Source organism: Primulina tabacum, chromosome 14, assembly GCF_025594145.1.
Source record: "Primulina tabacum isolate GXHZ01 chromosome 14, ASM2559414v2, whole genome shotgun sequence".
NCBI lineage: Eukaryota > Viridiplantae > Streptophyta > Magnoliopsida > Lamiales > Gesneriaceae > Primulina > Primulina tabacum.
The window spans coordinates 4,349,166-4,360,711 of record NC_134563.1 but is presented as its reverse complement, the minus strand read 5'-3'; the positions used below and the strand labels follow the sequence as shown (position 1 = coordinate 4,360,711).

The following is an 11,546-nucleotide window of genomic DNA, read 5'->3' as shown; positions in this document are numbered from 1 at the left end:
GTTTTATAGCTCTCGGGCGAGAAGATCAAACGGTAAACGAAAATTTCAAGGAGGAATGAGCACAAGCAGATAGAGAATCAAAAAATTCCGAACAACAAATGCAACAACCGGAGAAAAAGGAAAGCAAAAAGATACAGGTGAAAAAGAAGAAAGAGGTGGGCAGAACCGATTAGCCTCCTATTGACAGCACAAACTCTTGATTGTTGGAGAAAGAAACGTACGACGCGTGTTTTTGCTTTTAATCAGTAACCGTACCAAAACTGGCCAAGGAAAATTTATTCCCGCTTTCATATAAGTAGATACATGAGTGAGTGCTTATGATTCGCACATGACGGGTGGACGGCACAGAGCACCATCTACCAAGCCAAAAAGAAAATGGCCAAAAAAAAGCAAAAAAATCAAGAGAATGTAGTATCAAGCATTCACAGTCGTCCTCTACATTCCATGGCGGAGAATCAAACTGAATAATTCCCTCAAATATTCGGTCCTCTATTGAGTTTTTCATCCCTTTGTAACACCTTTTAGTCATGACTTCTTCCTACTGTTTGTCTTGGAACAGAAACACCACTTCACAAGCATTATTAATTCACAATTCTCGCCTTTATGTCCCAAGGCACAAATATTGTGTTTTTTCAAGTGAAACTCAGTGCCCCAAAAAGGATTTTCTTGTTATAAAGCATCAGATATCAAGATTAAGGAATCCATTCACACTTTTGAGACGCCCTTTTGCGACCTTATCCTCTTTTGCGGAATCGGAAAGTGGTGAAAATGGAGTTTTTGTACAAGGAAAAGGGCATCATCTCGAGGAAACAGAAAATTCAGAAGATGATTTGTCTAGAATGGCGCTGGCCTTCAATATATCTTCTAGAACAGCCTCTGCTATATCAATGTGCATAGCTGATAAGCTCAAATCTTATAGAGATTTTAGGGATTTTATTTTATAATATTTGTGCTTATTTGTAATTATTATCCTTAATTATGTATTTATCTGAAATAGTTTTATAATATTTGTAGATTTGAATAAAAGAAGAAAAAAAACCTAATTTGAGAGATAATATGATTTAACAAAATTTCAAACGGAAACGAAATACTAAAAGAAATGAAATAAAATATATTTTATATTTTATTATCTTGAGAATATTGAAATTTTGGAAAAAAATATGTGCAGATTTTGATAAATAAAATCTATACAATCTTATCTACAATGTTTAAAAATGAGACGGGCTTCAAAGAGTTGGAGGATTAGGCCCATGAAAAAATATAAAAACGGCGAAACGTGAGCAGCAAGAAGGGAGGCACAAATAGAAAAACAAAAGCAGCGCAGAAGAGAGAAGAAAGGAAAAAAACAAAGAGGAGGCGCAAAAAAGGAGAAAAAAACCACAGAGATGTGAACAGTGAGAGAAAAGAAGAGAGATGTATTTGAAAAGAGAGAAGAAAGGAAAGAGAATCGAAGTGAACAGAAAGGGGCAGAAAGAGGAGAGTAGAGACGTGGAAGAAGTGAACAACAGAGAAGGAAGAGAACAGAGGACTACGTGGAAGAAGTGAACAGAAGGCTACAACGAAGACATCAACAGGGAGGAAGACAAAAGGGGATTCTCGTTGCCAATGTTTTCCAAGGAAAGGATGCTTTACTCTTTGCTGGTTTGCTTTCTTGTTTGGCTGCTGCTGGTACTTGGCTGCAGGTGCACTTTAAATTGCTTTGAATAGATAGTGTTGTTTTTCAAAATTCATTAAAACAGATGCAGTTCAGTTCAATTTTGGGTATATAATTAATTATATTTAGTAATATTGGCTTTCTATCCGATATAGCTGGCCCTACAGGCACCCAATTAGAAATAGTTTATGGAGTATTTGGCTACAAGCAGATTTTATCAGCCTGCTTCATGTCATTTGCACATGGAGGAAATGACGTGTCCAATGCCATTGGCCCTTTGGCCGCGGCTCTGTCCATTCTCCAAGGTGGCTTCAGTGGGACTGAGATTGTGATTCCTAATGATATTCTAGCATGGGGTGGATTTGGGATTGTTGCAGGGCTCGTGATTTGGGGATACCGAGTTATCGCTACTATTGGGAAGAAAATTACAGAACTCCAACTCGAGGATTTGCTGCTGAATTTGCGGCAGCATCCGTGGTTTTAGGGGCATCGAAACTGGGGCTACCTATTTCTGCTACTCATACTCTGGTGGGGGCAGTGATGGGGGTAGGATTTGCTAGAGGGCTTAACAGCGTACGAGCTGAGACGGTGAGGGAGATTGTCACTGCTTGGGCTGTGACAATTCCCGCGGGTGCAACATTTGCTGTCATTTACACTTGGATCTTGACCAAGGTTTTATCTTTTGTACTTTAACTGTATATTACAAGATTTTAAACATTTTGGGTTTATTGCACGCTGGAAAACTAAAAATATTTGAATTATGTCGTCACCAGTAACTATATCATTCATTTGATGTTCAATCTAAAATTTCCATTATTTTCATCTTGTTTGATTCCAATTCTTTTACAGGTGCATCCAATACAAGTTTGAAGGAAACTATTACAGAAGAAATACCGAACGGATCATTCCACAAATACCGCAGTGCTTTTTGTTCTGAGTATCAAGCCAGCAAAAGAGATTTATGGAGATATCTCTTGTATAGAATTTAGACTTGGCTCCCATTCAGGCTCCTTCCATTTCGGCCTTTGGATTGGTGGTACAAATGGTCTCCTCTTCACATTTTTTTTGACGACACTACTTGACCAAGTGTCTTTACAGATATAGAAGTCCCTAGCAGAACCTATTGATTCTTCTAACCAATCATCTCCAACATCTTCAACCTCTTTCCATTTCAAGATTGACACGCTACTCCCATCCGTTTCATTAATTCTCCCTTTTTGTGAGAATCTACGCATCAATTTCTCCACGGTAGTAGACCGAATCACATAGTATTTATGCCCGGGTAACAGCATATCATCAGCTGATAAAAGGGATTCATAGGGACGCTTGAAGACGTTAGGCCTAGTAATACACATACCTGGATATTTCCGAATCACGGTCGAGGCAGAGACTGCACTTTGATACATTTCTATTCGACCACCAGCATGAACTATTCGAACGGAAATGAGCTTTGAGTTGTGTGCTTGCACTGAATGAAATAGTTTCATCTTGCAGCTCCTCTCTTCTTTTGGAATTGTTTGCTTTGACGGAACTAGCCCATAAACACGAGAACATCTCTTCAGCATCACGAAGGCCCTTGCAGAATTTTGTGCATAGTGCATGCTTATAATTATTAAAGTCGGGAACTTTCTTGGGCCTCTAGCATCTCAAAATTAGTAAAGCTTTGTTGATGGCAAAAATCCCTTTTGTTTTTTTCTTGAAGGGCTATGCTTATTCAGAATTTTATCGAAGGGTCCAATGACAAGTCCAAATCTCAGAGCTGACAGAGTATCAGACAAAAGTAGTTTCTCGGTTTCTCCTCCTACGTTGATAACAAAAATCAGGAATCAAACTTACAAAAGCATCCACGATGTTGCTAAAAATAACCTGGGATGTCATTTCTTTGCCAGGTTTGCAAACACATTCGAGTGTTGATATCGTACTCCCAAAGCCCTGATAATACCTGCCGTTCCAGCTTCTTCTTTCTTCCACTAATCCAGTTGTTATGAAGGATGAGACAACCTTTATCCGTGCATATATTCTTTATATCTTTTTCCTCCCAGAGGCCTCCATATGCACCATTTGGAAAGAGGTCTCTGTTCAAGAAATGAACCAACAAATTTGTTTCAGGCTCCACGCATTGGTTATCATCTAATCTGTTGGACCCACCTTCACCACATAATGTGTCGTAGAAACTCGGTTGTTCAGAGAAATTGGAGTTAGCTGCATGCTTCACTACCTTCTCCAATGCCTTGATGGTAATAGTGTCCGAATGAGCATAATAGAAACCAGAGTTAAGGCGTCGAGGTAAGTTTATTGGCCCTGCAAGAAGATAACATGTTTGAATGGCTAAGAAACATAAGATTCGGATCTCTCAAAGTTCATTTTCCCATTATTTCGTTACCTGCAGTGTTATATTCATCGGACTGGACCACAAGAACAGCGGGACCAAAAGACCTAAGATAGGGCAATGGATTCTCAAACCAGTACACATCCACATCGCTTAATAGTACATTATAACCAAGTTTTAATATCTGTAAAACCATTCTTGACTTGACTTTTGTTACTTTCCGAAAACATTCGGTCCCAAAATGGCAGTCATCGAAGCTGATGTTGGTTGGAGGATTTAAAAACTTGATCACTGGGAGGCCCTAGCATTGTATACATCAGAAAATGTCAATATAACAATATCTAATATCATGGAAATTTTGGAAAATGACTCTTATAAAAGTTCAAGACAACTTAAAGCCCAAGAAGTTAATTGGATTTCTAATATTCCTGAGCATAAAACTTTCTTTCGAGGTATCGATATTAATTGAAGGTCACCTGCATGATGGAGAACTCATATATTTCGGTATCCAGAGCACAGACCAAGAAATTTGACAATTGGAGGTGGCGAAGCCTGCACACCCAGCTCATTAGCATATCTTTGTAACTATATCCAGCAACACCTAGTACAATTATCTTGTTCTGATCAGCACGAATCGACAGAAGATTTTCAAGAGAGAATGACAGTGTAATTGAGTTCCACGATCTTGACTGCTCATTCGCTAGGCGTCCTTCAGTTTCTTCGAGTGATTTTATTGAATCAAGACAACCCTGTATTTCCTCTTCCATTTGAGACAGAGATATGCCTTTTTTCCACAAGTTCAATGATGGTTTATAACCCAGTTTATAAGCAATGTGTTGGTTTTTATTAACAAAAAGATAGTGTCCTCCGTACTCAAATAGCATGAGCACACTTGAATAGTTAGCTTTGCTAAAAGAAAATGATCCATAAAGCATTCCCAGAAGGGAATTGCCATGTAGTTCCCAACTTCTACTCGATATGTAACTTTCTTGGTGAAGTTCGTTGAGGTAAAAACTTGAAATAGTCGAACTAGCATCGATTACAAGCCTAAAATCAGAGTTCATGGCCTCGGTAATGAGCCACTGATTGTGGAGTCCTTTGCCATACAAAAACGGTGGAAGGATGCCCTTGTGAAGAGGCAAATCCCCGTTATTCCATGCGATAATCATTCTTTCTCCAAATAGCTTTCCACACGACCTCTGAGAAAGAAACTCCTGCAACTGATGATTGAGGATAAAACATTAGTATAAATCACTCATGCCTGATCAAGACCAAAAATGAACCCAATTTCCTCATACTTCTTTTATTCCAATATGTTTACCATCATCTGTCAGCCACCTTCTCCCACCGGAATCCAAATGAAAAGGGAAATGGGAAATATTTTGTGTTGCGGCAATGAGGAGCCAGTCTTCGTCGAGCTTGTGGGCATAATTCAAAGTGGAAACAAAGTCCCATAAGATAATTGCATCAGGATCTACCAGTACAGAAACATCTGATGATGATGCCAGGGATCTCGCAACCATGGAATGAAAAAATGGTGTACCCAAGAACCTATACAGAATAAAGGACAAGTTTTGAGCAAATTGCACCATTATCTAAGGAAAATCAAAGTCAATATCAGAATTATAATCTTGGCGCAGCATATTACGCATCATACTTTTAGCCCGAATTACTATCATCAAAACAAGATTTCGTTCTTTATAATGTTAAAATATTCAGACATTCCGAAACGTGACTGACCCACAAGAATTCAAGTTATTTAAAGAAAAAAAAACAAATTAACAACTCCAGACCATAACACAAGAACCTTAATCAACATTACTCGGGAAAAAAAACGAGAAGACTCACGTGAAGTCAATATTAGGCTCCACTAAGACCCTGGATCCCAATGATTCCGCAAGGGCGAAAACAGAAGGATCTTGGCTGAAAAGAACAACATCAATATTTTCAGATAAACCCAGCCATGATCTCACAGCAAGAGCCTGCCTTTCACCTATTAAACCAGTGAAAGGCCGCGGTGCAGTAAAAAGAGTAATCTTGGGGCCGTCGTAAAAAACCTTCTGTTTCTTGGGCAACAACAGGGTGGCATAGAAGGATACACAGATCAAGAAAATCCCACAAAGCCAAACAAGCCACAGCCCACTTTTCAAAGCCTGCGATATCAGAAAAACTCAACATTTGACCACCACACAACGTGAACTTAATCAAAACCAAGGGAGCTGTAAAGTTTGAGTCTTTTTCACCTTCTTGTAGTAGAAACTGGAGAAGAGTATAGAAAAGCGAGCTTCCATTACTGTTACTTTTTAGAAATGTATGAATGAAGTGAAGCGAGCTTGCTCTTCCTAACACAGCTTTTACGTGTTTAGTCAACGGAAAATGGGTAATGGGGGAGAGTGGAAACGCCACAGCCTCCACCTTTAGCCACCAAAAATGGGTTCATTTCATACTACGTGTAGGGGCACTATCCTCATGATAGAATCAAGAGGCCAAATTTAGCCATACATATATGGGTCCACTGATTTTTTTAAAATCAATGTATGTGTGTAAATATTGTCCATCCAAATCATGTGAGGACACTGCCCCACATGTAGCATCGACCTAACCCAAAAATGCCGCTCAAAGCATGCGACCTATCATCCCTATGTGGGGATCACAGTTTTTTCAAAGTCAAACAATTAAATTTAATTATTAATTATTAAGTAAATATATAAATTATTTTTAATGTTTATTTTCTATCATGCTTCGACTACCCGTTGACTCCAAATCCAGATTTGAGCACGCGCACGTCTCCGCTGCTTCAAAACAATATTAACCACTCAAGATCAAAGTTTCACACGAAAAATTCTAATCGTCACAAAACCCTTATATAAAATAAATAAGTTAAAATATCAATAAGTTTGCCTGAAATTTATTTCTCAAGATATATTCTTCCTTGTTGATGTGATATTTAATATTTAATTATGATTTTGTCCTTTCTAGATAATTATGTTAAGATTTTATTGTGATATAATATCTTGCTTAAATCTAATTTCATTCTTAATAAGCTTATGTGGAATATTGGGTTTTCCTTTTCTAGATATTATATTTATGATAAAGATCTTGAAGATATGATATTATTGATTTAACTCTTGATTTCTTTATTTTGTAGATTTCCTGGTGAGATGAAGTGAATTATAAATAAGATAGATGGAGATTAAAAAGAATTGAGAGAGAGACGAAGAAAAATTCAGAGAGTTTTAGTGGAAGAGATTTTTCGTGGAAGAGATTTTCGTGGAGATAGTTTTTCGTGGAGGTGATTTTCGTGGGAGTTCTTCGTGAGAGATTTTCGTGGTGGCTTTCTTCGATCTATTGTTGTCGTGTTTATCGCTCTTCACTTGAAAGTTTTCGTTGCTGCATATTGTGTGCAATTTGCACGTCGCGGTTTTTAGAGACAAATAATTCTCAAGGACGTTGCTGTTTCTGGAGAGTGCTGATATCAAGTGTTGCCGTAAATGTTGGAGACATCTCAGACAACACGAGTGCAAGTGTTGGCTGAAAATCGGGTTTTGCTGCTCCAAACTTTTGGCATCTAGTTTTTGCTTTCTTGAATGATTTTTATTCTGGTTGTTTGATTTTTAGAAAGCGTTTATTTTCTCAACGTGTTGAGGAAATTGATTTTTGTGAAGATCATTAGTGATAGGTTTTTGTAAACGGTTAAGTTTTCTAGTGATTAATTTTTGCCATAAGGCACCGCACAAGTATTTATACTTGTGCAAATTTGATCTCGTCTATCCATTTAGTTATTGAATGTGAATTTGTGTTGCAAAATATAATATTCCGCTGCATGTTGTCTGAGATGTTGTAACATCTGATACAACACCTAATTCTGACAAAACACAAATTTACTATTTTACGTCATATTCTGATATTCTTTTTATTTTGAGCATCTGTCGAACAACACGAGTTCTAACAAACTTAAACATGAAGTGAACTTTGACATGTCTAATATGACAGATTTATATGTTCTGTATGGCTTCTATGGTGGTAATTTGGTGAATTTTCGATTTTTATTATAGGATTTCTGGGATAGTAATAGAACAAGGTTTGATATATATTAGAGGAGATCAGGGCGTTGCAGATATGTATGAAAAATATAAGGACTTGGACTTAATAACTATTTGGATTGAGGAGAATATGTCACTCCCTGATATGGTTTTGGACCTAGATGAAATCACTATCGATCCTGAGGAGATTTTATGTTCGGGTCCGATAGGTTATATTGAATATAGTAAAGTTGGTGAGGTTGTTGAGAAGAGAAAGAGAAACGAAGATAAAAAGAGTGAAGTTGAGTGATGCATTGATGGTGGTGAGGAAGATGACCTCATAAGCCTTGATGGATCAGATGAGGAAGGCCCTAGACATCCAATTTATAAAGAGAGGCAAGATATGAAACAATTCAAACTTCTTGTTGGTATGAAATTCAAAAGTGCGCAAGAATTTAGGGAGATGTAGAGAAATAATATTGTTAGAATGAGTTATGATTTGTTGTTGAAAAAGAATTAGAGTATTAGGATAACTGTTGTGCGTAAAAAGAGTTGTGATTGGAGGTTCATGCCTCCTTGGTTCAAGGTGTGTTAATGTTCCAAATCGAAACAATTAAGGGATAACACATGTGCAAGATTGCATTCCAACATATTAGCTTACTACAAATACTTGGCAAGTACTATTGAAATCATTGTGAGAGATAACCCAAACATCAATATTGATCAGCTCAAGAATATAATTTTCAGGAAATGTGCAGCAGACGTGAGCTACTGGAAAGTTTTAAGGGCAAAGAGGGTTGTTATTCAGAATATTAGATGGGTCGATAATATCTAGTATCAGCTGCTTAGGGATTATTGTGAGAGTGTTGAAATTTAATCAAGACAACAAGATTGTAATCACGATGAAGGAATAATTTGAGCCCCCCAATCCTTGATAAATTGCATTTCAGGTTGCAGGCAATAGCAGCTAGCTTCTTGTTAGATTGTAGACCAGTTATTGGTCTGGATGGTTGTTCTCTTGAAACAAATACATGGTGGGCAACTTTTAGTTCTATTTGTAGGGAAGAGAATGAAAACATGGTTCACATTGCATTGGTTGTTGTACAAGTTGAGAACATGGAGAACCGGAGATGGTTTCCTAGGGAATTTTTAGAAACTATCGGAGGAGTGAGAGAGCATAAATGGACTTCCATCTCATATAGTCAGAAGGGTCTTGTTGAAGCTTTGAAGGATTTGGTACCTGATTCTGAGCATAGACTTTGCTTAAGACACATGTATCAAAACTTCCAAAAAAAAAAAAAAAACACACCTCGAAGGCTGGTACTACATCAAAAATTTGATTTTGATGGTCACATGCGGAGGATAGCCCAAGTATATACCGAATTAAATTCTACCTATGAGACAGCTTCTGAATGGCTCAAAAATATCCCACTAGTTAATTGGGATAGAAGCCACTTCCACATGATAGGGACAAGCCGATTATAACGATGTTGCAGTGTAATTCAAGTGCAATTGGTGAGAGACGCTTTAGAGCAAGTGAAACGCTGCTATTCGTGGTTCAACTCAAGGAACAAATGCAAATTCTAGTGCAAGAGTTGATGTTGGATGAACAAATACAAGTTCTAGTACAATAGCTAATGCATTTGCAAAGTCAAGTCATTTTAGTACTCAATGAACTTGGTTGGTGATGTTTTTTGATGAATCTTTTGGTGTAATTTTGTAGTTGTTGATGTTAGGCAATTTATTGTACTGAAGTTTATGGGATGACAGCTGTTTAAGATTCTAGTTTTTGGGCACGAGACTTGGTTTGTGTTGTTTTGTGAATGCAAATGTAATGTGATGATAATGCATTTTTCTTAATGGATTGCAAGTTGAATCATTGCTATCTTTGGTTTTATTTTCTATTGTCATTTACACAATCTATGTTATCTTTATGGATTGTAAATTTATTTCCAGAATTCTCTTAACAACTTCAATGCAAAACTCATTTTCTCATTCATTCACAATTTACAAAATACTCATTAACATAACACAACTTGTTCATTCATACACACAAATATGGAAGAAATTACATATGCATTATGACAAAAGATCATCTGCCTAACCAAAGTTTACAAGAAACTACAAAAACATCAACTTACTTGAACAACAAAACAATGAGCACCAGGAGGAAAGCACACAAGCAACCAAATTAACATGAACATATTTGTCTGCAACTAACTGCTTCATGTCTCATGCATTCTAGATATTACCTCCCCCTCCTCAGGTTGCCTTTCCACACCACCGTAGTTGTAACTCATACCAAGTTCACCAATTGATCCACCTTCACCTCCATTTGGTAACATTCAAAAGCTTTCAGGCTTGTACCAAAAGAAATATTCACATTGCTTCATTACACAACTAAATAAAGTATTCATTTTGACACTATCTTCTCGGATACCACGACTCAAATATCATCTGAAATCTTGCAAAAACATGGTGACAAGTTTGGGTATCTTAAATCCAAGCTGGACTTCATGTTTGATTTTCTAGTCAGGTCATATTGCAAATAAACCACTCACAACATTCGTTATATGGGTGAAATTCTAAAAAATTTAAAAATCACAAATTAACTTATTTATTTAATAAATTTTCCATTATACAATTATCCGCAACTTTCACGATTATCCGACCCCACTCCTATTCCATCATCATCTCTCCCAACGACACGACTCCATATCCAGTCGTCTGGCAAATATCTTAGTTTCTTTCCACCAATACGGCGCCATCCCATGGTCGTGGTAGTCAGCAACATATCCCATTTCCTAGAAATCTCCGCATCCCCTCCTCGAGTCCCCGAACTCAAACCTCGCCTCCTTCCCTCCGACGCCGTTTTGAGTATCTTCAAGAAGGATATATATGTTGAAAATTTTAATAAAATTTAGAGTTTGAATGAAAGTTATGACTCATGAATGTGGGAGTGTCTTTTAGCTCTCCATATTCTTGAGTTGGTTGTGGCTCATTATTGTGGAGTGTCTTTTGACTTTCCACATTCTTGAGTTACTTGAAGACCTTTGGTTCTTCATATTCTTGAGTTAATGAGAAGATTAATTGAGTTAATTAATCTTCCATGACTCTTGGTGTGCATTTTGGGGCTTATATATAGTGGGTTCATTTCCTCATTTCATACACATGATAATCTTTTCTCTTTCAAGTATTCTTTTGCATTTCATATTGTTAGCTTTTCATTTGGCCTCTGTTAAATCTCGGTGATAAAGTAAAGGTACGTTTTCAGTTCGCCGTAGTAGTGTCTCGTGCTAAGTCACTGCTGGTTGTTCCGTTGTATCCTGGGAAACAGACGTCCAAGACGATCCTCGAAGCACATACAGGAGGGGACAAATCTGTTTTAAGGAAACTGTACATGCTACAGGCCTCGGTTTGGTTTTGTTTTCTTTTACACAATAGTCATACTGTAAATATCACACTTGTTTCGATTATTGCTTTATCTCTACAAGTTCGTTTCTACGCTACTGGTTTTAGCAATTTTATCTAACAAACTTAA

General features: G+C 37.3%; 1 protein-coding gene and 1 pseudogene across 2 annotated transcripts; one reads left to right on the top strand and one right to left on the bottom strand.

Annotated features, from left to right (window-relative positions):
• The first annotated feature begins 353 nt into the window (after positions 1–353).
• LOC142523697 (inorganic phosphate transporter 2-1, chloroplastic-like) lies at positions 354–2,476 on the top strand (annotated as a pseudogene).
• Positions 2,450–6,410, bottom strand: LOC142524862 (beta-arabinofuranosyltransferase RAY1). Of its 2 annotated transcripts, XM_075629004.1 has the most exons (7): positions 6,227–6,410; positions 6,041–6,136; positions 5,832–5,906; positions 5,282–5,534; positions 4,460–5,203; positions 4,038–4,284; positions 2,450–3,955 (listed from the first exon to the last, which is right to left on the bottom strand). In XM_075629004.1, the coding sequence occupies exons 2-7, from the start codon at positions 6,070–6,072 to the stop codon at positions 3,510–3,512; spliced, it is 1,797 nt and encodes a 598-aa protein (XP_075485119.1). In that variant the 5' UTR covers positions 6,073–6,136; positions 6,227–6,410; the 3' UTR covers positions 2,450–3,509. The 2 variants fall into 2 exon arrangements, with proteins under 2 accessions (XP_075485119.1, XP_075485118.1); XM_075629003.1 differs by having other exon boundaries at positions 5,832–6,136.
• Between the last annotated feature and the right edge of the window lie 5,136 nt (positions 6,411–11,546).